At 55.2% G+C, this 27,968-nt stretch overlaps 1 protein-coding gene across 1 annotated transcript; it reads right to left on the reverse strand.

The window, feature by feature from the left end:
* Window positions 1-220: 220 nt before the first annotated feature.
* LOC132835189 (F-box only protein 24-like) lies at window positions 221-27,968 on the reverse strand. Its single transcript, XM_060854554.1, has 10 exons — window positions 27,897-27,968; window positions 26,473-26,592; window positions 19,579-19,762; window positions 17,132-17,370; window positions 15,821-16,064; window positions 14,177-14,335; window positions 12,569-12,690; window positions 9,968-10,099; window positions 6,812-6,982; window positions 221-565 (listed from the first exon to the last, which is right to left on the reverse strand). The coding sequence occupies exons 1-10, from the start codon at window positions 27,966-27,968 to the stop codon at window positions 221-223; spliced, it is 1,788 nt and encodes a 595-aa protein (XP_060710537.1).

A 27,968-nucleotide genomic window follows, 5' to 3' on the forward strand; every position in this document is an offset into this window, starting at 1 on the left:
GGGGGAGACGGGGAGCGGTGAGGGGGGTGTGGGTGGGGGAGACAGGGACCGATGAGGGGAGATGGAGAGCAGTGAGGGGGGTGTGGGTGGGGGAGACGGGGAGCGGTGTGTGGGTGGGGGAGATGGGGAGCACTGAGGGGAGTGTTGGGGTGTGGGAGACGGGGAGCAGTGAGGGGAGTGTTGGGGAGACGGGGTTTGGGGGTGGACAGGGAGTGGTGGGTCACAGTGTGCTGCTGTCCTGAGTTGTCACAGCCACGGACACACCGGTCGAACGCTGTAAGGTGCTGAGGGCGTCTTGGAGGAAGTCTTTCTGGTATCCACACAGACCCATCTGGTTAATAATCTCCTTCATCTTGTCAATCTGCTCGTCCAGGTTACAGCAGCTCTCCAGCTGTTTCAGGTAATGGGTACACATCTGACTGGTCTCCATCTCCGAGTCGAGACCCTGTGAACGACCTTTAGTACAGGGAAGCTCCCGGAACACCAACACATCACTGATATCATAGCACGCCAACATATACAGACACTCCCGCGTGGAGCACAGCACTTTGGTACAGTGTGGAACCTAGAGGCCATGGAGACAATATCAACATCCACTTAGATACAGCGCAGAAATAGACCCTTCAGCCCATCATAGAATCCCTACTGTGTCGAATCAGGCCGTTCGGCCCCACTCTGACCAACTTTTCTAAACTGAACTAGTCCCACTTGCCTGCGTTCGGCCATTACGTAAGGTTGAGGAGGCAAGGATCAGACAGGGCTCGAGAGGGTTACAAGGTGACCAGGAAGGAACTGAACGATGGACTGAGGAGAGCCAGGAGGGGGCATGAGGAAGCCTTGGTGGGTAGGATTTATCAAACCCCCCCTCCAAGGTGTTCTATACTCGGGAGGAACAAGAGAATGGCCCGAGTGAGGGTCGGGCTGATCAGCGATGGTGGAGGGGACTTGCCCCAGGGGTCGGAGCAGGTAGGGGAGGCCCTGAATGAATACTTTGCTTCAGTATTCACCACTGAGAGGGACCTTGACGTTTGTGAGGACAGGGTGAGACAGGCTGATCTACTCAAACAGGTTGTCGTTAGGAAGGAGGATGTGCTGAGAATTCTGAAAATGCTAAGGAGAGATAAATCCCCTGGGCCAGACGGGATATACCCGAGGTTACTACAGAAAGTGAGGGAAGAGGATTGCTGCACCTTTGGTGATGATCTCTGTGTCCTCACTGTCCACTGGAGTAGTGCCAGATGATGGGAGGGTGGAAAATGTTATTCCCTTGTTCAAGAAAGGGAATAGGGATAACCCTGGGAATGACAGACCAGTCAGTCTTATGTCTGAAGTGGGTAAAGAACTGGAGAGGATTCCGCGAGACAGGATTTATGGTTATTTGGAAAACCATGGTTTGATTAGAGATAGCCAACATGGCTTTGTGAGGGACAGGTCATGCCTCACAAACCTTATTGAGTTCTTTGAGGATGTGACAAAGCACATTGATGAAGGTAGAGCTTTGGTGTAGTGTACACGGAGTTAGCAAGGTGTGTGATAAGGTTCCTCACGGTAGGCTTAGTCAGAAAGTAAGGAGACCTGGGATACAGGGAAACCTGCCTGTCTGGATACAGGATTGACTGGCCCAGAGAAGACAGGGACTGGTGGTAAATGGGAAGTATTCATTGTGGATCTCGGTGACCAGTCGTGTTCCGCAGGGATTGGTTCTGGGATCTCTGCTCTTTGTGATGTTTATAAATGACTTGGATGAGGAAGTGGAAGGGGGGGTTAGTAAGTTTGCTGATGACACGAAGGTTGGAGGAGTTGTGGATCGTGCGGAGAGCTGTTGTAAGTTGTAACGGAACATTGGCTGGACGCAGAGCTGGGCTGAGACGTGGCAGATGGAGTTCAACCTGGGAAAGTGAGAAGTGATTCCCTTTGGAAGGTGGGATTTGAATGCAGATTACAGGGTTAGAGGCAGGATTCTTGGCAGTGTGGAGGAACAGAGGGATCTTGGGCTCCATGTCCGTAGATCCCTCAAAGTTGCCCCCCAGGTTGATAGGGTTGTTAAGAAGGTTTCATGAGCAGAGGGATTGGGTTGAAGAGCCGCGAGGTTATGCTGCAGCTCTATAGAGCCCTGGTGAGACCACCCTGGGAATATTGTGTTCAGTTCTGGTCGCCTCATTATAGGAAGGATGTGGAAGCTTTAGAGAGGGTGCAGAGGAGATTTCCTGGGGTACTGCCTGGACTGGAGGGCGTGTCTTATGGAGAATGGTTGATGGAGCTAGGGGTTTTTCTCATTGGCGTGAATAATGATAAGCAGTGACTTGGTAGAGGCGTACAGGATAATGAGAGGCATCGATTGAGTGAGTAGCCAGAGACTTTTCCCCAGGGTGGGAATGGCTATCACGAGAGGCATCATTTGAAGGTGATTGGAGGAAGGTTTAGGGGAGATATCGGAGGGAGGTTCCTTACCCAGAGAGTGGGGGGGGGGGGGGGGAGATGCACTGCCAGCGGGGGGAGTAGAGTCAGAGGCATTAGGGACATTTCAGTGACTCTTGGATAGGTCCATGGTGGACAGTACAATGTAGGGGATGGGAGTTAGTCTGATCTTAGAGTAGGATAGAAGGTCAGCACAACATCGAGGGCCGAAGGGCCTGGACTCTGCTGTGCTGTTCTATGCTCTATGTTTGAAATCCCTCCAAACCCTTCCTATTCATATACCCATCCAAATGCCTCTTAAATGTTGCAATTGTACCAGCCTCCACCACTTCCTCTGGCAGCTCATTCCATACACGTACCACCCTCTGTGTGAAAACGTTGCCCCTTGGGTCTCTTTTATATCTTTCCCCTCTCACCCTAAACCTATACACTCTAGTTCTGGACTCCCCCACCCCAGGGAAGAGACTTTGCCTATTTACCCTATCCATGCCCCTCATGATTTTGTAAACCTCTGTAAGGTCACCCCTCAGCCTCCGACGCTCCAGGGAAAACAGCCCCAGCCTGTTCAGCCTCTCCCTGTAGCTCAGATCCTCCAACCCTGGCAACATCCTTGTAAATCTTTTCTGAACCCTTTCAAGTTTCACAACATCTTTCCGATAGGAAGGAGACCAGAATTGCACGCAATATTCCAACAGTGGCCTAACCAATGTCCTGTACGGCCGCAACATGACCTCCCAACTCCTGTACTCATGGGAGGAAATGGGCAGATTGTCTCCGATTGCGAGTCAGGGCTGCTCTACCAGAGATGCTGCAGGATGTGAATTGTTCACAGCTCAAGCACATTGTGAGAGGGGAGAGGTTGCAGAGGATGTTGGGAGGAAGCTGGGGAGCAGAACTGCAGACAGTTCCCCGGAAGTGGCTGCACCAACTTCCTGTACAACCTCAACATGACGTCCCAAGTAGATACGCGAGGGGTGTTTTCGGGGCTTGTAGATAAACACAGGAACATGCGAGGAATGGGGGGGGGGAAGATGGGCCCAGGCGGGAGTGGGCACTGCAGATGTGGAGGTTAGAGTCTAGATCAGAGTGGTGCTGGAAAAGCACAGCTGGTCGGGCAGCATCCGAGAAGCAGGAAAATCGACGTTTCGGGCAAGAGCCCTTCATCAGGAATCAGGATATGGACCAAGGGCAGGCAGAAAGGATTAGCTTAATTTGACACCATGTTCAACACAACACTGCGGGATGAATGTTCGATGTTTTACGTTCTAACTCCTTTATTCAAATTTTAACCCCCGTCTACCTGTGATTAACTTTCAGCGAATATGTACCTGAACCCCGAGATCTCTCTATTCAACAACTCTCCCCAGGGCACAACCGGTAACTGTAAAACTCCTGGCCCCTGTGTGTTTTCCCAAAATGCAGCACCTCGCATTTCTCCAAATTAAACTCCATCTGCCACTCCTCGGCCCATTGGCCCCTCTGATCACGATCCCTTGATAATCTCAGATATCCATCTTCGCTGTCCGTTACACCACCATTCCTGGTGACATCCACAAACTTACTGACCATTCTATATTCTCATCCAAACCGTTTATATAAAGGGACAAACAGCAGTGGACCCAGCCCCGATCCTTGTGGTACTCCACTGGTCACAGGCCTCCAGTCTGAAAAACAACCCCCCACCACCCTCTGTCTCCAGCTGTTAACCCAATGATCCCGTCTGATCGAACTTTCTGACGTGGGGAACCTTGTCAAAGTCACATAGACAACGTCTATCACTCTGCCCTCACCAATCCTCCTGGTTCCATCCTGAAAACATTCAGTCCAGTTTACAAGGCGTGATTTTCAACCCACAACTCCAAGCTGACTATACGTGAACACTCCCCGCCTGTCCAACAACATGGAAGTCCTCTCTCCCACAGAATGCCCTCCAACAGCGTACCCATCACCAATGTCAGGCTCTCTGATCTATAATTCCCAGCATGCTCCCACCTGCCTCCCTTAAATAAAGGCACACCATTAGCCACCCGCCAGTTCCCCAGCATCTCACCCGTGGCAAGAGATGATACAAATGTGTGTATGAGGGACCCTGCAGTTTCCTCCTCACCTTCCCCCAGTGTCCTGGGATACACGGGATCGGGTCCCCGGTGTCCTGGGATACACGTGATCGGGTCCTGGATATTTATCCATCTTTGTGTTTTTATAAACCTCCAGCACTTACTCACCGAGCTTCCAACTCCTGACACTCAGCAAATCAATTCCTACACGGTACTCACTCCGACAGTGCCCACTCCCTCAGCACTGACCCTCCGACAGTGCCCACTCCCTCAGCACTGACCCTCCGACAGTGCCCACTCCCTCAGCACTGACCCTCCGTCAGTGCCCACTCCCTCAGCACTGACCCTCCGACAGTGCCCACTCCCTCAGCACTGACCCTCCAACTGTGCCCACTCCCTCTGCACTGACCCTCCAACAGTGCCCACTCCCTCAGCACTGACCCGCCAAAAGTGCAGCACTCCCTCAGCACTGACCCTCCGACAGTGCGGCGCTCCCTCAGCACTGACCCTCCGACAGTGCCCACTCCCTCAGCACTGACCCTCTGACAGTGCCCACTCCCTCCGCACTGACCCTCCAACAGTGCCCACTCCCCTCAGCACTGACCCTCCGACAGTGCCCACTCCCTCAGCACTGACCCTCCAACAGTGCGGCGCTCCCTCAGCACTGACCCTCCGACAGTGCCCACTCCCTCAGCACTGACCCTCCGACAGTGCCCACTCCCTCCGCACTGACCCTCCAACAGTGCCCACTCCCCTCAGCACTGACCCTCCGACAGTGCCCACTCCCTCAGCACTGACCCTCCGACAGTGCCCACTCCCTCAGCACTGACCCTCCGACAGTGCCCACTCCTTCAGCACTGACCCTCCGACAGTGCCCACTCCCTCAGCACTGACTCTCCGACAGTGCCCACTCCCTCAGCACTGATCCTCCGTCAGTGCCCACTCCCTCAGCACTGACCCTCCGACAGTGCCCACTCCCTCAGCACTGACCCTCCAACCGTGCCCACTCCCTCCGCACTGACCCTTCGACAGTGCCCACTCCCTCAGCACTGACCCACCAAAAGTGCAGCACTCCCTCAGCACTGACCCTCCGACAGTGCGGCACTCCCTCAGCACTGACCCTCCGACAGTGCCCACTCCCTCAGCACTGACCCTCCGACAGTGCCCACTCCCTCCGCACTGACCCTCCAACAGTGCCCACTCCTCTCAGCACTGACCCTCCAACAGTGCCCACTCCCCTCAGCACTGACCCTCCGACAGTGCCCACTCCCTCAGCACTGACCCTCCGACAGTGCCCACTCCCTCAGCACTGACCCTCCGACAGTGCCCGGTCCCTCAGCACTGACCCTCCGACAGTGCCCACTCCCCTCAGCACTGACCCTCCGACAGTGCCCACTCCCTCAGCACTGACCCTCCGACAGTGCCCACTACCTCAGCACTGACCTTCAGCAAGTGTGGCGCTCCCTCAGCACTGACCCTCCGACAGTGCCCACTCCCTCAGCACTGACCCGCCAAAAGTGCAGCACTCCCTCAGCACTGACCCTCCGACAGTGCGGCGCTCCCTCAGCACTGACCCTCCGACAGTGCCCACTTCCTCAGCACTGACCCTCCGACAGTGCCCACTCCCTCCGCACTGACCCTCCAACAGTGCCCACTCCCCTCAGCACTGACCCTCCGACAGTGCCCACTCCCCTCAGCACTGACCCTCCGACAGTGCCCACTCCCTCAGCACTGACCCTCCGACAGTGCCCACTCCCTCAGCACTGACCCTCCGACAGTGCCCACTCCCTCAGCACTGACCCTCTGACAGTGCCCGGTCCCTCAGCACTGACCCTCCGACAGTGCCCACTCCCCTCAGCACTGACCCTCCGACAATGCCCACTCCCTCAGCACTGACTCTCCGACAGTGCCCACTCCCTCAGCACTGACCCTCAGACAGTGCGGCGCTACCTCAGCACTGACCCTCCGACAGTGCCCACTCCCTCAGCACTGACCCTCCGACAGTGCCCACTCCCTCAGCACTGACTCTCCGACAGTGCCCACTCCCTCAGCACTGACCCTCCGACAGTGCCCACTCCCTCAGCACTGACCCTCCGACAGTGCCCACTCCCTCAAGACTGACTCTCCAACAGTGATGGGCGTCCCCCTGGTCACTCAGACTGACCACTGTGTGCGAGCTGCTGGGTGTAGGAGTGTACACACACGTTAATGTCCCTGTCCCGAGTGCGCTGTCCGGGGTGGGTTTGTGTTCGGTGGGGAAGCTGGTGTTCACTGTGGAGTGAGAGGGGAGCGGGGGAGAGTCAGTGTCACTGTGTGAGGGCGGGGAGAGGACTCACCTGAACGTAGAGTTTGACAAAGAAGGCACTGCCTTTGGGGAACCCTGGGAGACGTCCTCCTGCCCCACACCCACAGCCGTGTATCTCTTTACTGTAGTCACTGCCTTGTGATAGCACCAGCGAGTGGTTCAGGCCACACCAAATATCCAGAGGCCTTTTCAGGTACGGCACCTTGGGTACAGGGAAGGGGAGGGAGAAAGGAGAGGTTCGTTACCAGGGAGACCGACCTGTGGCTCACTCGGAGCCCCACCCGACCCTCAGTTCACGGCCCCCCACCCCGGGGAGACACAGACATGGAACTGTCAATCCAAACCGCCTGAGCCCCGGGGTGTGGGGTTGGGGGGGTGGGGGCTCCCCAGCACGTCTGTCTCCCCGCGTGGAAGCTGTGACTAAACTCGAGTCAGGACGAGAGCAGAGAAAGCATGAACCAACCACCATCACAGCCCCTGCGCTGGAAACAGTGTAGAGGGAGCTTTACTCTATATCTAACCCCGTGCTGTCCCTGTTCTGTGAGTGTTTGATGGGGGACTGTACATGGTGTGTGTGAGAAGGGTGTGTCAGACTGTACCCGGTGTATGTGTGAAGGGGGTATCAGACTGTACCCGGTGTATGTGTGAAGGGCGTGTCAGACTGTACCCGGTGTATGTGTGAAGGTGTGTCAGACTGTACCCAGTGTGTGTGTGAAGGGAGTGTCAGACTGTACCCGGTGTACGTGTGAAGGTGTGTCAGACTGTACCCGGTGTATGTGTGAAGGTGTGTCAGACTGTACCCAGTGTGTGTGTGAAGGGCGTGTCAGACTGTACCCGGAGTGTGTGAAGGGCGTGTCAGACTGTACCCGGTGTATGTGTGAAGGGGGTGTCAGACTGTACCCGGTGTGTGTGTGAAGGGTGTGTCAGACTGTACCCGGTGTATGTGTGAAGGTGTGTCAGACTGTACCCGGTGTACGTGTGAAGGGTGTGTCAGACTGTACCCAGTGTATGTGTGAAGGTGTGTCAGACTGTACCCGGTGTGTGTGTGAAGGTGTGTCAGACTGTACCCGGTGTGTGTGTGAAGGGCGTGTCAGACTGTACCCGGTGTACGTGTGAAGGGTGTGTCAGACTGTACCCGGTGTACGTGTGAAGGGTGTGTCAGACTATACCCAGTGTATGTGTGAAGGTGTGTCAGACTGTACCCAGTGTGTGTGTGAAGGGCGTGTCAGACTGTACCCGGTGTATGTGTGAAGGTGTGTCAGACTGTACCCGGTGTACGTGTGAAGGGTGTGTCAGACTGTACCCAGTGTGTGTGTGAAGGGTGTGTCAGACTGTACCCGGTGTGTGTGTGAAGGGCGTGTCAGACTGTACCCGGTGTGTGTGTGAAGGGAGTGTCAGACTGTACCCGGTGTACGTGTGAAGGGAGTGTCAGACTGTACCCGGTGTGTGTGTGAAGGTGTGTCAGACTGTACCCGGTGTATGTGTGAAGGTGTGTCAGACTGTACCCGGTGTACGTGTGAAGGGAGTGTCAGACTGTACCCGGTGTACGTGTGAAGGGAGTGTCAGACTGTACCCGGTGTGTGTGTGTGAAGGGAGTGTCAGACTGTACCCGGTGTGTGTGTGAAGGGCGTGTCAGACTGTACCCGGTGTACGTGTGAAGGGTGTGTCAGACTGTACCCGGTGTACGTGTGAAGGTGTGTCAGACTGTACCCGGTGTGTGTGTGAAGAGTGTGTCAGACTGTACCCGGTGTGTGTGTGAAGTGCGTGTCAGACTGTACCCGGTGTGTGTGTGAAGGGCGTGGTCAGACTGTACCCGGTGTACGTGTGAAGGTGTGTCAGACTGTACCCGGTGTGTGTGTGAAGGTGTGTCAGACTGTACCCGGTGTACGTGTGAAGGTGTGTCAGACTGTACCCGGTGTAGGTGTGAAGGTGTGTCAGACTGTACCCGGTGTACGTGTGAAGGTGTGTCAGACTGTACCCGGTGTACGTGTGAAGGGTGTGTCAGACTGTACCCGGTGTGTGTGTGAAGGGAGTGTCAGACTGTACCCGGTGTACGTGTGAAGGGTGTCAGACTGTACCCGGTGTACGTGTGAAGGGTGTGTCAGACTGTACCCGGTGTGTGTGTGAAGGGAGTGTCAGACTGTACCCGGTGTGTGTGTGAAGGGTGTGTCAGACTGTACCCGGTGTACGTGTGAAGGTGTGTCAGACTGTACCCGGTGTACGTGTGAAGGGTGTCAGACTGTACCCGGTGTAGGTGTGAAGGGCGTGTCAGACTGTACCCGGTGTACGTGTGAAGGGAGTGTCAGACTGTACCCGGTGTGTGTGAAGGTGTGTCAGACTGTACCCGGTGTAGGTGTGAAGGGCGTGTCAGACTGTACCCGGTGTAGGTGTGAAGGGCGTGTCAGACTGTACCCGGTGTACGTGTGAAGGGAGTGTCAGACTGTACCCGGTGTACGTGTGAAGGGAGTGTCAGACTGTACCCGGTGTGTGTGAAGGTGTGTCAGACTGTACCCGGTGTAGGTGTGAAGGGCGTGTCAGACTGTACCCGGTGTACGTGTGAAGGGCGTGTCAGACTGTACCCGGTGTGTGTGTGAAGGGTGTGTCCGACTGTACCCGGTGTATGTGTGAAGGGAGTGTCAGACTGTACCCGGGGTATGTGTGAAGGGAGTGTCAGACTGTACCCGGTGTACGTGTGAAGGGCGTGTCAGACTGTACCCGGTGTGTGTGTGAAGAGAGTGTCAGACTGTACCCGGTGTGTGTGTGAAGGGCGTGTCAGACTGTACCCGGTGTGTGTGTGAAGGGCGTGTCAGACTGTACCCGGTGTGTGTGTGAAGGTGTGTCAGACTGTACCCGGTGTGTGTGTGAAGGGAGTGTCAGACTGTACCCGGTGTGTGTGTGAAGGGCGTGTCAGACTGTACCCGGTGTATGTGTGAAGGTGTGTCAGACTGTACCCGGTGTGTGTGTGAAGGGCGTGTCAGACTGTACCCGGTGTGTGTGTGAAGGTGTGTCAGACTGTACCCGATGTGTGTGTGAAGGGAGTGTCAGACTGTACCCGGTGTGTGTGTGAAGGGCGTGTCAGACTGTACCCGGTGTATGTGTGAAGGTGTGTCAGACTGTACCCGGTGTGTGTGTGAAGGGCGTGTCAGACTGTACCCGGTGTGTGTGTGAAGGGCGTGTCAGACTGTACCAGGGTGGGTTCTCCTCTGTCGATCTTGTCTCCTGTTCCCAGTTGCCCGTATCTGTTGTTCCCTTGCATGAAAATCCGCCCGAATTCATCCACCAATCCGAGATGGTTGTATCCCAGAGAGCAGCTGGTGACCTGCAATGACATTCCTGACAGCAGTGATCAGTGGAGATGCATCGGAGAGATATTGTGGCAGTGTCTTATCTCTTTGTAACCCCTTCATGTGCCCGGGGGGGAACGGTCAGAGGGACAGTACTGGGCGGTGACCCTGAATCCCCTCTGTCCTGACCTCTGATCAGACAGCACGGTCTTTATCATTGGTCTGAGATCCCCCATGTTACCGTGTGGTCAAACTGTTGGACAAGCCAATCCAATCCGCTCAGGATACTCCCGGGGGCAGTCCTCTCTCAGGTCCCTGTGCAGGGGGACATCAACACTCAAACCAAGGGTCAGTCTTGACCAACAGGGCAATGGACAAACTAGGACACGCACCAAACTGAGTGTGAACTGTTCGCGAACCACGGTCATCCCTGAGACCAGTGGGACCACGGTCATCCCTGAGACCAGTGGGACCACGGTCAACCCTGAGACCAGTGGGACCACGGTCAACCCTGAGACCAGTGGGACCAGGGTCATCCCTGAGACCAGTGGGACCACGGTCATCCCTGAGACCAGTGGGACCACGGTCATCCCTGAGACCAGTGGGACCATGGACAACCCTGAGACCAGTGGGACCACGGTCAACCCTGAGACCAGTGGGACCACGGTCATCCCTGAGACCAGTGGGACCACGGTCAACCCTGAGACCAGTGGGACCACGGTCATCCCTGAGACCAGTGGGACCACGGTCAACCCTGAGACCAGTGGGACCACGGTCATCCCTGAGACCAGTGGGACCACAGACATCCCTGAGACCAGTGGGACCACGGTCAACCCTGAGACCAGTGGGACCACGGTCATCCCTGAGACCAGTGGGACCACGGACATCCCTGAGACCAGTGGGACCACGGTCATCCCTGAGACCAGTGGGACCACGGACATCCCTGAGACCAGTGGGACCACGGTCAACCCTGAGACCAGTGGGACCACGGTCATCCCTGAGACCAATGGGAGAGCACGGGGTCTCCAGGGAAAAAGCCAATTCCAGGCACATACGCATCAGCTGTCCCGGGAGACAGGGAGATCTGAGATCGAAGGAGGTTGGTTTTGACGTTGGGGGAGAGATGTGTACGGAGGGGTGGGGCATTGTCAGACGGGGGGAGTGTGGGAGACGGGGGGAGAGTGTGGGAGACGGGGGAGAGTGTGGGAGACGGGGGGAGTGTGGGAGACGGGGGGAGTGTGGGAGACGGGGGGAGTGTGGGAGACGGGGGGAGAGTGTGGGAGACGGGGGGAGAGTGGGAGACAGGGGGAGAGTGTTGGAGACGGGGGGAGTGTGGGAGACTGGGGGGAGTGTGGGAGACGGGGGGAGTGTGGGAGACGGGGGGAGAGTCGGAGACAGGGGGAGAGTGTTGGAGACGGGGGGAGAGTGTTGGAGACGGGGGGAGAGTGGGAGACGGGGAGAGTGTGGGAGACGGGGGGAGAGTGGGAGACGCGGGGAGTATGGGAGATAGGGGGAGAGTGTGGGAGACGGGGGAGTGTGGGAGACGGGGGGAGAGTGGGAGACGGGGGGAGAGTGGGAGACGCGGGGAGAGTGTGGGAGACGGGGAGAGTGTGGGAGACACGGGGGGGAGTGTGGGAGACGAGGGGAGTGTGGGAGACGCGGGGAGTGTGGGAGACGCGGGGAGTGTGGGAGACGCGGGGAGTGTGGGAGACGCGGGGAGTGTGGGAGACGCAGGGAGTGCGGGAGATGCAAGGAGAGTGTGGGAGACGGGGGAGAGTGTGGGAGACGGGGGGAGAGTGTGGGAGACGGGGGGAGAGTGTGGGAGACGGGGGGAGAGTGTGGGAGACGGGGGGAGAGTGTGGGAGACGGGGGGGAGAGTGTGGGAGACGGGGGGAGAGTGTGGGAGACGGGGGGAGACTGTGGGAGACGGGGGGAGAGTGTGGGAGACGGGGGGAGAGTGTGGGAGACGGGGGAGAGTGTGGGAGACGGGGGGAGAGTGTGGGAGACGGGGGGAGAGTGTGGGAGACGGGGGGAGAGTGTGGGAGACGGGGGGAGAGTGTGGGAGACGGGGGGAGAGTGTGGGAGACGGGGGGAGAGTGGGAGACGGGGGAGGGTGTGGGAGGCGGGGGAGAGCGTGGGAGACGGGGGGAGAGCGTGGGAGACGGGGGGAGAGTGTGGGAGACGGGGGGAGAGTGTGGGGTCGGGGGAGAGTGTTGGAGACTGAGGGAGTGTGGGAGACGGGGAGAGTGTGGGAGGCGGGGGGAGTGTGGGAGGCGGGGAGAGTGTGGGAGACTGGGGGAGTGTGGGAGGTGGGGGGAGAGTGGGAGACGGGGGGAGTGTGGGAGACGGGGGGATTGTGGGAGGCGGGGGGAGTGTGGGAGGCGGGGGGAGTGTGGGAGACGCAGGGTAGTGGGAGACTGCACCCCCTGTGTATTTGTGGAAGATCTGGGGTTGATACCAATATTGATCAGTTTCTCTCTGCGGCGTGGGATGGAGACGTTTACCTTGGATGAAAGGGCCAGAGCGAGGGGGATTTGTTGGTCAAATGGATCAAAGGCGTGGAGAGTTCCGAAGAGATCCCGATAAACTCCGGCCGTGTGAACCTCCAGGTAAACTGCTCCTGAATCTGAAACAATTACAGACGGCTAGCACAACGGCTGCGAAGGACACACGTGACCCAGCCGAATATTTCTAACTCCGAGACCTTCGGGGAGTTCCCAACCATCCCAGGAACAGCCAGACAGTACCCAAGGTTTAATCGCCAGGTCACCACCTTCCATGGGGATGACAGACAGCGCTGCCAAACCCTACGCTCTCTGTGTCCAATCAGATTGCAAAAGCTGCCACATGGAATTACCGAAAAATTCGAATCAGAATTAGACACATTTCCAAGCACAACACTCCCCTCACAGGCATCTGATTAGAAACATAATCACCATTACTCCCTCAGCACTGACCCTCCGATTGTGCCCACTCCCTCAGCACTGACCCTCCAACAGTGCACACTCCCTCAGCACTGACCCTCCAACAGTGCCCACTCCCTCAGCACTGACCCTCCAACAGTGCCCACTCCCTCAGCACTGCCTTTCTGACAGTGCGGCACTCCCTCAGCACGGGCCATCCGACAGTGCCCACTCCCTCAGCACTGACCCTCCAACAGTGCAGCGCTCCCTCAGCACTGACTCTCTGACAGTGCCCACTCCCTCAGCACTGACCCTCCGACAGTGCCCACTCCCTCAGCACTGACCCTCCGACAGTGAGGCACTCCCTCAGCACTGACCCTCCAACAGTGCCCACTCCCTCAGCACTGACCCTCCGACAGTGCCCACTCCCTCAGCACTGACCCTCCGACAGTACGGCACTCCCTCAGCACTGACCCTCCAACAGTGCCCACTCCCTCAGCACTGACCCTCCGACAGTGCGGCACTCCCTCAGCACTGACCCTCCGACAGTGCGGCACACCCTCAGCACTGACCCTCCGACAGTGCCCACTCCCTCAGCACTGACCCTCCGACAGTGCCCACTCCCTCAGCACTGACCCTCCGACAGTGCCCACTCCCTCAGCACTGACCCTCCGACAGTGAGGCACTCCCTCAGCACTGACCCTCCAACAGTGCAGCGCTCCCTCAGCACTGACCCTCCGACAGTGCCCACTCCCTCAGCACTGACTCTCTGACAGTGTGGTGCTCCGCTCAGCACTGACCCTCCGACAGTACGGCACTCCCTCAGCACTGACCCTCCGACAGTGCCCACTCCCTCAGCACTGACCCTCCGACAGTGCCCACTCCCTCAGCACTGACCCTCCGACAGTGCGGCACTCCCTCAGCACTGACCCTCCGACAGTGCCCACTCCCTCAGCGCTGACCCTCCGACAGTGCCCACTCCCTCAGCGCTGACCCTCCGACAGTGCCCACTACCTCAGCGCTGACCCTCCGACAGTGCCCACTACCTCAGCGCTGACCCTCCGACAGTGCCCACTACCTCAGCACTGACCCTCCGACAGTGCCCACTCCCTCAGTACTGACCCTCCGACAGTGCCCACTCCCTCAGCACTGACCCTCCCCCTGTTATATCTGTGCAATGGGGCCGATGCGGAGAGCAGACCGGGTTACCTGTGATGTAGAGAGCGCTGCTCTGGTTGGAGTGGACCTCCGAGATGGTGATGTGAGGGAGACACTTGGTGATTTTGCGAGTGGACAGTTGGACAGTGTAGGATCTCGGCTGGTCCAGTTGCGTCTCGTTGATGGTTAAACTGTAAATCTTGCCGTCATCTGTGAGGACCAATTGAAAAGAGGCAAAATGGTCAGTCCGACCAGTCCCCCTGACTGTAGGTGTCAGAGAGTTACACCCTGCCCACCCCACCCCACCCAGGGGACTGACTCACTTCTTCAATAAATGTGAGGTGCTGCATTTTGGGAAAGCAAATCTTAGCAGGACTCACACTTCATGGTTAGGTCCGAGGGAGTGTTGCTGAACAAAGAGACCTTGGAGTGCAGGTTCATAGCTCCTTGAAAGTGGAGTCGCAGGTAGATAGGATAGTGAAGGCGGCGTTTGGTATGCTTTCCTTTATTGGTCAGAGTATTGAGTACAGGAGTTGGAAGGTCATGTTGCGGCTGTACAGGACATTGGTTAGGCCACTGTTGGAATATTGCATGCAATTCTGGTCTCCTTCCTATCGGAAAGATGTTGTGTAACTTGAAAGGGTTCAGAAAAGATTTACAAGGATGTTGCCAGGGTTGGAGGATTTGAGCTATAGGGAGAGGCTGAACAGGCTGGGGCTGTTTTCCCTGGAGTGTCGGAGGCTGAGGGGTGACCTTATAGAGGTTTACAAAATCGTGATGGGCATGGATAGATAAATAGACAAAGTCTTTTCCCAGAACTAGAAGGCTGAGGTTGAGGGTGAGAGGGGAAAGATTTAAAATAGAAGTGAAGGGCACATTTTTCACACAGAGGGTGGTACGTGTATGGAATGAGCTGCCAGAGGAAGTGGTGGAGGCTGGTACAATTACAACATTTAAGAGGCATTTGGATGGGTATATGAATAGGAAGGGTTTGGAGGGATATGGGCCAGGTGCTGGCAGGTGGGATTAGATTGGGTTGGGATATCTGGTCGGCATGGACGGGTTGGGCCGAAGGGTCTGTTTCTGTGCTGTATATATCTGTGACCCTGCGTCTGTTTCTGTGCTGTATATCTCTGTGACCCTGTGTGTGTTTCCGTGCTGTATACCTGTGTGACTGTGTGTGTCTTTCTGTGTTGTATACCTGTGTGCCTGTGTGTTTCCGTGTTGTATACCTGTGTACCTGTGTGTTTCCGTGCTGTATACCTGTGTGACTGTGTGTGTGTTTCCGTGTTGTATACCTGTGTGTGTTTCCGTGTTGTATACCTGTGTGCCTGTGTGTGTTTCCGTGTTGTATACCTGTGTACCTGTGTGTGTTTCCGTGCTGTATACCTGTGTGACTGTGTGTGTGTTTCCGTGTTGTATACCTGTGTGTGTGTTTCCGTGTTGTATACCTGTGTGCCTGTGTGTGTTTCCGTGCTGTATACCTGTGTGACTGTGTGTGTGTTTCCGTGTTGTATACCTGTGTGCCTGTGTGTTTCCGTGTTGTATACCTGTGTGTTTCTGTGTTGTATACCTGTGTGCCTGTGTGTTTCCGTGTTGTATACCTGTGTGTTTCTGTGTTGTATACCTGTGTGCCTGTGTGTTTCCGTGTTGTATACCTGTGTGTTTCCGTGTTGTATACCTATGTACCTGTACCTGTCAAAAGCAGCAGTGAACGTTCCGTCTCCTGGCCAACTAATTTGATCTTCTTGAAACGCATTGAGGAATGGAAGGTCATCTTGAAGACCCGCTGCCCACTGGACTGCAGGTACACCTCCACACAGTCACACGTGTGGGCTGTATCACTGGTATCTTGCGTCACCAACGGTGGGATGTCCCGTGTCCCCAGCACATACAGATACTTCCGATATATCGTGTCATTCCTTGGGTCAGTCGCAAACTGGGAGGGAAACAAGGAAGGAAATTCAACTCTCTCCCCTCACAGAAACCTCAGGATACAACAGGAAAACACAGCCTTCCCTTCACTCGGCTGGTCGCTGTTGATGGGGAAAGACCAGTTCACCATTAACACAGACAAAACCATCTCAGGACAGGGACAGCATGGGGTTAGATACAGAGTAAAGCTCCCTCTACACTGTCCCCCCATCAAACACTCCCAGGGACAGGGACAGCTCGGGGTTAGATACAGAGTAAAGCTCCCTCTACACTGTCCCCCCATCAAACACTCCCAGGACAGGGACAGCACGGGGTTAGATACAGAGTAAAGCTCCCTCTACACTGTCCCCCCATCAAACACTCCCAGGGACAGGGACAGCATGGGGTTAGATACAGAGTAAAGCTCCTTCTACACTGTCCCCCCATCAAACACTCCCAGGGACAGGGACAGCATGGGGTTAGATACAGAGTAAAGCTCCCTCTACACTGTCCCCCCATCAAACACTCCCAGGGACAGGGACAGCATGGGTTAGATACAGAGTAAAGCTCCCTCTACACTGTCCCCCCATCAAACACTCCCAGGGACAGGGACAGCATGGGGTTAGATACAGAGTAAAGCTCCCTCTACACTGTCCCCCCATCAAACACTCCCAGGGACAGGGACCGCATGGGGTTAGATACAGAGTAAAGCTCCCTCTACACTGTCCCCCATCAAACACTCCCACGGACAGGGACAGCACGGGGTTAGATACAGAGTAAAGCTCCCTCTATGCTGAGTGAGAATTTGGAGTGTGGTGTGTCGAATGAAGATGACTTGCAGCAGTTCCTGTCTCGATTGTGTCCCTTCCCTACCCCCTCACCCCCACCCCCACCCCCACCCTCACCCTCCCCTGGGTGTGCACCGTGCCATATTGGTAACAGTGATGTCCAGGATCCTAGAGCCGTTAGCCCACACCGAGCTGCTCCGGGACCAGATGGGAGAGTGGGGCTGTGGGACCCCCCTCCGATATTCCCCCAAGGTCCCCCCCCCCCAATCTGTGGAGCCCGGAGCCGGGGAAACACCCCACGTACGTCCTTCACGTTCCGGCACAGCACCACGTAACGACAGGCCCGTTTCCACTGGATCTGCCCCAGGGTGGAGGAGACCAGTGCGTTTTTCAGGAAGAACAGGGTTCCCATGTAATCCAGGATGAAGACGTTGTCTTTGGTGGGGATGAACTTGCGATATCCGTGCGATAGGTGGGGGGCGACAGTCCGGCTCACCGTCTTCCTGCGGCCTCCGAAAGTCTGGAAATACAGGCCTTTGGTATCTGTTGGGGGTTTGAGAGAAGTAGGGTCTGTGTGTCAACTGCAGGGACATCACGGGAACAGAGTTCGACGGGAGCACGATGCGGCAGGGGAACCAGCCTCCCGCTCCCAACCCACCCTCCACAGTCAGGCTCCACTCACAGCCCCTCGAGTTGGGCTGGGGTTGTGGGGTGGAGGAGGGACTGAATCAAGGGGTTTAATAGATGTTGCAGCTGTACAGGACATTGGTTAGGCCACTGTTGGAATATTGCGTGCAATTCTGGTCTCCTTCCTATCGGAAAGATGTTGTGAAATCTGAAAAGGTTCAGAAAAGATTTACAAGGATGTTGCCAGGGTTGGAGGATCTGAGCTACAGGGAGAGGCTGAACAGGCTGGGGCTGTTTTCCCTGGAGCGTCGGAGGCTGAGGGGTGACCTTATAGAGGTTTACAAAATCATGAGGCGCATGGATAGGGTAAATAGACAAAGTCTTTTCCCTGGGGTGGGGGAGTCCAGAACTAGAGGGGCATAGGTTTAGGGTGAGAGGGGAAAGATATAAAAGAGACCTAAGGGACAACATTTTCACACAGAGGGTGGTACGGGTATGGAATGAGCTGCCAGAGGATGTGGTGGAGGCTGGTACAATTGCAACATTTAAGAGGCATTTGGATGGGTATATGAATAGGAAGGGTTTGGGGGGATAGGGGCTGAGTACTGGCAGGTGGGACTAGGTTGGGCTGGGATATCTGGTCAGCATGGACGAGTTGGGCCGAAGGCTCTGTTTCCGTGCTGTACGTCTCTCTGAGTCTCTGACTGCAGGACAGCAATCATCAGGAGAAGGAAATGCCTCTGGATTTGGGAGCACGGGGGTGAGGTGAGGAATGTTAATTGTTCCCTGACGTGGATGGGAGAGGGTACGGGCAGGGGTGGACCCCAGTCGAGGCTGGGTGTGAGGCAGGCCGGGCTGACAGACACTGGCGCACTGCGGGGCATTCAGAGCTACAGAACGTTCCTGCTCGTGTGACAGTGAAACACGCAGCCCATGGCCTCACAACGAAAACACAACATTCATTTCAAATAGAGACTCAACACCTTTAACAACAACAGCAGGCTAGACGATGTGGACCGAATGTCCAGCCCCTGTTCCTGTCCAACAGACTTGGGGAAGGGGCCAAATGGACTCCTGGTCAACTGGTTATTCCTTGTGTCTGTGGGATCATGCTGTGTACTAACAGTTCATGGCGGAGGGTGTGGGATCGTGCTTTGTACTAACAGTTGAGGATGGAGGGTGTGGGATCGTGCTTTGTACTAACAGTTCATGGCGGAGGGTGTGGGTTCGTACTGCGTACTAACAGTTCATGGCGGAGGGTGTGGGATCGTGCTGTGTACGAACAGTTCATGGCGGAGGGTGTGGGATCGTGCTGTGTACTAACAGTTCATGGCGGAGGGTGTGGGATCGTGCTGTGTACTAACAGTTCATGGCGGAGGGTGTGGGATCGTGCTGTGTACGAACAGTTCATGGCGGAGGGTGTTGGATCGTGCTTTGTACTAACAGTTGAGGATGGAGGGTGTGGGATCGTGCTTTGTACTAACAGTTCATGGCGGAGGGTGTGGGATCGTGCTGTGTACTAACAGTTCATGGCGGAGGGTTTGGGTTCGTACTGTGTACTAACAGTTCATGGCGGAGGGTGTGGGATCGTGCTGTGTACGAACAGTTCATGGTGGAGGGTGTGAGATCGTGCTGTGTACTAACAGTTCATGGCGGAGGGTGTTGGATCGTGCTTTGTACTAACAGTTGAGGATGGAGGGTGTGGGATCGTGCTTTGTACTAACAGTTCATGGCGGAGGGTGTGGGATCGTGCTGTGTACTAACAGTTCATGGCGGAGGGTGTGGGTTCGTACTGCGTACTAACAGTTCATGGCGGAGGGTGTGGGATCGTGCTGTGTACGAACAGTTCATGGCGGAGGGTGTGAGATCGTGCTGTGTACTAACAGTTCATGGCGGAGGGTGTGGGATCGTGCTGTGTACGAACAGTTCATGGCGGAGGGTGTGGGATCGTGCTGTGTACTAACAGTTCATGGCGGAGGGTGTGGGTTCGTACTGCGTACTAACAGTTCATGGCGGAGGGTGTGGGATCGTGCTGTGTACGAACAGTTCATGGCGGAGGGTGTGGGATCGTGCTGTGTACTAAGAGTTCAGGGCGGAGGGTGTGGGATCGTGCTGTGTACTAACAGTTGAGGATGGAGGCCCGTTTCCAGTGGGTGTTGTTGCAGGGTCCCTCTGTCAGACGAGGTGATAATTTCTTGCTGATCCGTTTCCAGACGGTATCCGAGCTGCAGAACTGATGGAGATAGTGACAGGTCTGTCCCAGCATCACCACGTCCCTCACTGACAGGTCACAGATGATGTGATCGAGCTGGGGAGGGACAGCAATAAGGTCAGAGAACCCGACCTCAACATGACAACAGTCCACCCCACCCCCCCAGACTCATAACACACCACCTCCTCACCCACCGCCACCAGGCACATAACAGACCACCTCCTCACCCACCCCCACACGCCCGTAACAGACCACCTCCTCACCCACCCCCACACGCCCGTAACAGACCACCCCTTTACCCAATCCCACTCACGTAACAGTGTGGTGCAGATGTGGTCTGTTACATGTAATGATCATATCCTCACCAAACGCACACGCGGAACATTCGGCCCAACAAGTCCACACCCACCCTCCAAAGAATAATCCACCCAGACACATTCCCCTACCCTATTACTCAACATTTCCCCTGACAAATCCACCCTAACCTGCACATCCCTGGACACTATGGGACAATTTCCCATGGCCAATCCGCCCTAACCTGCACATTCCGGGACACTATGGGACAATTTCCCATGGCCAATCCACCCTAACCTGCACATCCCTGGGCACTATGGGACAATTTCCCATGGCCAACCCACCCTAACCTACACATCCCTGGACACTATGTGACAATTTCCCATGGCCAACCCACCCTAACCTACACATCCCTGGACACTATGTGACAATTTCCCATGGCCAACCCACCCTAACCTACACATCCCTGGGCACTATGGGACAATTTCCCATGGCCAATCCACCCTAACCTGCACATCCCTGGACACTATGTGACAATTTCCCATGGCCAATCCACCCTAACCTGCACATCCCTGGACACTATGGGACAATTTCCCATGGCCAATCCACCCTAACCTGCACATCCCTGGACACTATGGGACAATTCCCCATGGCCAATCCACCCTAACCTGCACATCCCTGGGCACTATGGGACAATTTCCCATGGCCAACCCACCCTAACCTACACATCCCTGGACACTATGGGACAATTTCCCATGGGCAATCCACCCTAACCTGCACATCCCTGGGCACTATGGGACAATTTCCCATGGCCAATCCACCCTAACCTGCACATCCCTGGGCACTATGGGACAATTTCCCATGGCCAATCCACCCTAACCTGCACATCCCTGGGCACTATGGGACAATTTCCCATGGCCAATCCACCCTAACCTGCACATCCCTGGGCACTATGGGACAATTTCCCATGGCCAATCCACCCTAACCTGCACATCTTTGGACTGTGGGAGGAAACTGGAGCAGCCGGAGGAAACTCACACAGACACGGGGAGAACGTGCAAACTCCTCACAGACAGTCACCTGAGGCGGGAATTGAACCCGGGTCTCTGGCGCTGGGAGGCAGCAGTGCTAACCACTGTGCCACCGTCAATGTCGGCTCAGTCATTGTCTGCGTGACACGGAAAGGTGTTTCTGAACTGAAGGTAGGGAGGGATACAGAGGGTGCAACACCAAACTGGCACAGGGCAGGGATCAATCTAGAGCAGAGTGCGGGGCCGGGGGCTGATCTAGAACAGAACACAGGGCGGGGGGTGGATTAGAGCAGAGTGTGGGGTGGGGGGGCAATCTAGGACAGAGCACATGGCGGGGAATAGATCTAGAACAGAGCACAGGGAAGGGGGCAGATCTAGAGCAGAGTGTGGGGTGGGGGTGGCAAGCTAGAACAGAGCACAGGGTAGGGAACCGATCTAGAACATGACACGGGGCCAGGAATCAATCTGGAGCAAAGCACAGGAAGAGGGTTGATCTTGGATAGAGCACAGGGACAGGGGACAATCTAGAGCAGAGCACAGGACAAGGTTTGGTCTAGAACAGAGAACAGAGCAAAACTCAATCTGAAACAGAGCATGGGGCAGAGATTGATCTACAACAGAGCATACAGGGAAGATTAACCTGGAGCAAAGCACAGGGAAAGGACTGACCTCAAACAGAGCATTGGTGAGGAATGATCTGGAACAAAGCATAGCACAGGATTGATCTGGAACAACGCACAATAAGAGGATCAGTCTAGAACAGAGCACAGAGCATGAATCGATCTAGAACAGACCACAGGGAGAGGGCTGATTAGAAAAGAGCGCTGGGTGCAGATCGAACTTAAGCAGAGCGTGGAACATAATTGAACTAGAACAGAGCACACGATGAGGTTTGATCTAGAACAGAGCAAGAATCGATCTGGAAAAGAGCATGGAGCAGGTATCCATCTAGAACAGCGCACAGGGAGAGAACCGACCTAGAACAGAGCACCGGGTGATGATCGATCTAGAACAGAGCACAGGGCAGGGATCAGTGTGGAACACAGAGTGTGTATCGATCTAGAATAGAGCACAGGGAGAGAATTGACCAAGAACAATGTGTGTGGTGAGGATCAATCTAGAACAGAGCACAGGATGGGGAACAATCTGGAACAGAGCACAGGGAGAGGATCGACCTCGAACAAAGTACACAGAGAGGATTCATCTAGAACAGAGAATGGGGCAAAAATTGATCTAGAACAGAGCACAGGGAGAGGATTGACCTAGAACATAATGCATGGTGAGGATCGATCTCGAACAGAGGACAGGACAGGGATTGGTTGCGAACAGAGAACAGGGTGAGGAGTGATCAAGAACAGAGCATTGGGTGGGGATCAATCTAGAAAACAGCACAGGGAGTGGATGGACCTATAACAGTGCACAGGACAGGAATTGATCTAGAACAGAGCACAGTGCAGATATCTTAGAGCATAGAACAGCCCAGCACAGTCCAGGCCCTTCGGCCCTCGATGTTGTGCTGACCTTCTATCCTACTCTAAGATCAGACTAACCCCCATCCCCTACATTGTACTGTCCACCATGGGCCTATCCAAGAGTCACTGAAATGTCCCTAATGTCTCTGACTCCCCCCACTGGAAGTGCATCCCACACACACCCCACTCTCTGGGTAAGGAACCTCCCTCCGATATCTCCCCTAAACCTTCCTCCAATCACCTTCAAATGATGCCCCTCGTGATAGCCATTTCCACCCTGGGGAAAAGTCTCTGGCTACCCACTCGATCGATGCCTCTCATTATCCTGTACGCCTCTACCAAGTCACTGCTTATCATCGTGGGCGGCACGGTGGCACAGTGGTTAACAGTGCCCGGGTTCAATTCCCGCCTCAGGCGACTGACTGTGTGGAGTTTGCACATTCTCCCCGTGTCTGCGTGGGTTTCCTCCGGGTGCTCCGGTTTTCTCCCACAGTCCAAAGATGTGCGGGTCAGGGTGGATTGGCCATGCTAAATTGCCCGTAGTGTTAGGTAAGGGGTAAATGTAGGGGTATGGGTGGGTTGCGCTGCGGTGGGTCAGTGTGGACTTGTTGGGCCGAAGGGCCTGTTTCCACACTGTAAGTAATCTAATCTAATTATTCACTCCAATGAGAAACCTTTAGCTCCCTCAACCATTCTCCATAAGACATGCCCTCCAGTCCAGGCAGTATCCCGGGAAATCTCCTCTGCACCCTCTCTAAAGCTTCCACATCCTTCCTATAATGAGGTGACCAGAACTGAACCCAATATTCCCAGGGTGGTCTCACCAGGGCTCTATAGAGCTGCAGCATAACCTCGCGGCTCTTCAACCCAATCCCTCTGCTCATGAAACCTTCTTAACAACCCTATCAACCTGGGGGGCAACTTTGAGGGATCTACGGACATGGAGCCCAAGATCCCTCTGTTCCTCCACACTGCCAAGAATCCTGCCTCTAACCCTGCAATCTGCATTCAAATCCCACCTTCCAAAGGGAATCACTTCTCACTTTCCCAGGTTGAACTCCATCTGCCACGTCTCAGCCCAGCTCTGCGTCCTGTCAATGTCCCGTTACAACTTACAACAGCCCTCCGCACGATCCACAACTCCACCAACCTTCGTGTCATCAGCAAACTTACTAACCCCCCCCTTCCACTTCCTCATCCAAGTCATTTATAAACATCACAAAGAGCAGAGATCCCAGAACCAATCCCTGCGGAACACGACTGGTCACCGAGATCCAGACTGAATACTTCCCATTTACCACCAGCTCCTGTCTTCTCTGGGCCAGTCAATCCTGTATCCAGACAGGCAGGTTTCCCTGTATCCCAGGTCTCCTTACTTTCTGACTGAGCCTATCGTGAGGAACCTTATTACACACCTTGCTAACTCCGTGTACACTACACCAAAGCTCTACCTTCATCAATGTGCTTTGTCACATCCTCAAAGATCTCAATAAGGTTTGTGAGGCATGACCTGCCCCTCACAAAGCCGTGCTGGCTATCTCTAATCAAACCATGGTTTTCCAAATAACCATAAATCCTGTCTCGCGGAATCCTCTCCAGTTCTTTACCCACTTCAGACATAAGACTGACTGGCCTCTCATTCCCAGGGTTATCCCTATTCCCTTTCTTGAACAAGGGAATAACATTTTCCACCCTCCCATCATCTGGCACTACTCCAGTGGACAGTGAGGACACAGAGATCATCACCAAAGGTGCAGCAATCCTCTTCCCTCACTTTCTGTAGTAACCTCGGGTATATCCCGTCTGGCCCAGGGGGTTTATCTCTCCTTAGCATTTTCAGAATTCTCAGCACATCCTCCTTCCTAACGACAACCTGTTCGAGTACATCAGCCTGTCTCACCCTGTCCTCACAAACGTCAAGGTCCCTCTCAGTGGTGAATACTGAAGCAAAGTATTCATTCAGGACCTCCCCTACCTGCTCCGACCCCAGGGGCAAGTCCCCTCCACCATCGCTGATCGGCCCGACCCTCACTCGGGCCATCCTCTTGTTCCTCCCGAGTATAGAACACCTGGGGGGGGCGGTTTGATAAATCCTACCCACCAAGGCTTCCTCATGCCCCCTCCTGGCTCTCCTCAGTCCATCCTTCAGTTCCTCCCTGGTCACCTTGTAACCCTCTCGAGCCCTGTCTGATCCTTGCCTCCTCAACCTTATGTAAAGTTCCTTCTTCCTCCTGACTAGATGTGCCACATCTCTGGTCACCCAAGGTTCCTTCACCCTCCCGCCCCTCCCGCCCCTCCCTCGCCTCAGTGGGACAAACCTATCCAGCACTCGCAGCAAGTGCTTCCTGAACACCCTCCACATTTCTGTCCTCTCTAGAATAAAACACAGGCCGGGGATCCGTCTAGAACACTACACAGGGTGGGATCAATCTAGAACTGTGCAGAGTTAGGATCAATCTAGAATTAAGCACATGGTGGGGTTTGATCTAGAACAATGCACATGGTAGGGATCAATCTAGAACAGCGCACAGATCGAAGATTGATCTAGAACAGGGTGCAGGGTGGGGATCGGTCTAGAACAGAGCACAGGGTGGGATATGGAACAGAGTACATGACAAGAATTGAATTCAAGCACAGCACAATGAGAGGATCAGTTTAGAACATATCATGTGGAAAAACTGAATCAGGCAGAAAATGAATTCAGAACAGGACATAGGAGGCATTTGATCTAGAATAAAGCACTGATGCAGATCAGAACAAAGGAGAGAATGGATTCAGAGAGAATTGAATCAAAACAAGATATGGTAAAGGCTAGATTGGGAATAGGGTAGAAGACAGGATTGATCCAGAATAGTACAGAGGAGGGCATGATCCAGAACTGGACATAGGTGGGAATGCATTTAGAACAGAGTGCAGGAGAGAATCAATCTATAACAGACTGTAGCATAGAACTGTTCTAGAACAGAGCACAAGAGAGAATGTAACCAGAATTGAAATGAGGATAGAATTGATCCAGAACTGAATGCAGGTAAAGACTGATCTAGAACCAAACACAATACTGAGTACATGTTGAGACATTTGTGGAGATGAACTTTGCGAGATGCTGAGAAGGAAGTAGATTTGGAGAGTTACAAACGAGGGACAGTTCACGTCTGATCAAGAGTTTGCTCAGGTCTCTCCCAGTGAAGCACAGACAATACCATTCCCATTGGTACAGCAACAACTGCCTGTAACTGGGCCTGACAGGAAGGGGGAAGGGGCATGTCTTCAGGGTGTTTGCTATGCCTGGGAAACTGGCCAGACTGAGAGAGAAATCTACAAAAGCAGAAAGAGAAAGACTTGCATTTAGATAGCGCCCTTTTGTAACCTCGGAGCATCCAAAGTGTTTCACCACCAACAGGATGCATCTGATGTGCACCTACTGATCACAGCAAGCTCCCACAGAGAGTACAATGGCCCACCAATCTGTTTGAGTGCTGTGGGTTTAGACTGCACTGGGATCTTCTGCCGCTGGCCACCCAGGGTCAGACCATACCTGGATCACCCAGAACACACCCATCAAACACCCACAGGCAGACACTGCAGTGGCGGAGCAGATGGAGGGCTGGAGGCTCCAGACAGAGTGGGGGGAAGGCTGGGATGGCCTGTACCCACCTACCTCTGGTCACTCAGACTAGCCCCTTACCCAGGAGGCTATGACGGACCAGGATCCCTCGGGGGATGGGGTAATGTAACATGGCGCGTGTTAGACGGAGGGTCACAGACAGGCAGCAGAGCGAGTGTAGAGTCAATCGGGAATGTGTCAGACAACAGACAAAATGGATATCCAGGGTGTACGGCTGTAAACAGCCAGATGTAAGCAGAGGGGACGGAGGGGACAGCACATTCTGATCTAACGATGAAGCTTCATCATAACAGGGTCTTACAAGGCCGGGAGGTTCGTGGTAATTTGTGCTGATTGTTTAGAGGGAGGTGGGGCATCGTCTCCATGTACTATCAGGATACTCACTAACTCGGGAGGGATGGACAGGATGGACAACGGACCCACTCGATCCTTTCGGATGGTGGACACTGCGCCAAATTCACACTGTCCACTCAAACGTGCGAAAGCAGTTCGCCTCCTCTTCACCTACACATGGGAGGGAGGGGGCGAGAGAGAGAGGGAGGGAGGGATAGAGAGGCGGGCGAGAGAGAGAGAGAGGGGGAGAGAGAGGAAGAGGGAGGGAGTGAGAAAGAGAGGGAGGGGGGAGAGGGAGGAGGGAGAGAGGGGGGAGAGAGGGAGGGAGAAGGGGAGAGAGAGGGGGGGAGAGATGGAGGGAAGGGGGAGGGGGGAAGAGAGAGGGAGAGGGAAAGGGAGAGAGAGGGGGAGGGAGGGAGAGGGGGAGAGGGAGAGAGGGGGGGAGGGAGGGGGGAGAGAGGGAGGGAGAGGGGGAGAGAGGGGGGGGGAGAGAGGGGGGGAGGGGGGGAGAGGGCGAGGGGGAGAGAGAGAGAGAGAGGGAGGGAGGGAGAGGGGGAGAGAGAGAGAGGGGGAGAGAGAGGGAGAGGGCAAGGGAGCGAGAGGGAGAGAGAGAGAGAAGGAGGGAGGGAGAGAGGGAGAGGGCGAGGGAGAGAGAGGGGGAGTGAGAGAGAGGGAGAGAGAGGGGGAGGGGGGGTGAGGGAGAGAGAGGGGGAGAGAGAGAGAGGGAGGGAGGGGGGAGAAAGGGAAAGAGAGGGGGAGAGAGGAGAGAGAGGGGGAGAGAGAGAAAGAGAGAAACAGAGAGCGGGGTGGTTAGTGCAAGACAGGTAGCATTCACTCCCCGTGGGTCAATGTCATCACAGCCCCCAACACTGACCCTCCCCACCCATCTCATCCCTAGTCCCCAGCCCTGTGTATTCCATGCCCAGCGATGAACCCAGGGTGGAGTATGTGCTAGCACAGCTGTAGAAGGGTTTGGTTTGGAATGTGCTGTGTGTTGTGTCATCAGACGCCATTCCAGCGCCCCCCCCCCCCCCCCCCCAACCCCCGATGGTCTTGGTGGGTGGGAGCAACACTGACCAGAACAGGGGGACACTGCATCTGCTCCCTACACCGCACCGAGCAAACAGAGGGCCCGGGAACCCAGAACACTCTCCGAATTCTAGATGACGTGAGGCCAGCAGAGGGGAGGTGCAGCAGATCAGATGGGCTGAATTCCCTTTCCCGCCTGTACCTTTCCACATGGAGCCTCAGGACATGTCTCCCTGGAATGGACAACTCCTGATGAGGCAGTGCCCAGAGTCTACCAGCCGGGAACAAGCACAGGGATCTCAGATCGACACGGAACCCTTGCTAACTCTACCTTCTCCAGTCCAACCCCCTGAGCCCCTCATCCTCCTTGGGGGGGTGGGGGGGGTGGGGTGGGGGAATGGATAAACCCATCAGAAGAGAGGGCCGTTGCTGTGCTGAATACTTACACTGGGAGGCCTCTCATTTCTATTTAACAGAAAATATTTCTGCAGTTTCCGTCTCCCTGCTTTGCTGGTCAT

Source organism: Hemiscyllium ocellatum, chromosome 44 (assembly GCF_020745735.1).
Source record: "Hemiscyllium ocellatum isolate sHemOce1 chromosome 44, sHemOce1.pat.X.cur, whole genome shotgun sequence".
In the NCBI taxonomy this organism is placed as follows: Eukaryota; Metazoa; Chordata; class Chondrichthyes; order Orectolobiformes; family Hemiscylliidae; genus Hemiscyllium; species Hemiscyllium ocellatum.

Excerpts from the sequence above, each read along its gene's own strand:
- LOC132835189 (XM_060854554.1), bottom strand. The coding sequence starts at position 27,968 with ATGACCAGCAAAGCAGGGAGACGGAAACTGCAGAAATATTTTCTGTTA. Across the intron at positions 19,763-26,472 it reads TGTCCATCCCTCCCGAGTTA|CTCGATCACATCATCTGTGA; the intron begins GTGAGTATCCTG and ends GTCCCTCCCCAG. Across the intron at positions 17,371-19,578 it reads ACGGGCCTCCATCCTCAACT|ATACCAAAGGCCTGTATTTC; the intron begins GTTAGTACACAG and ends AACCCCCAACAG.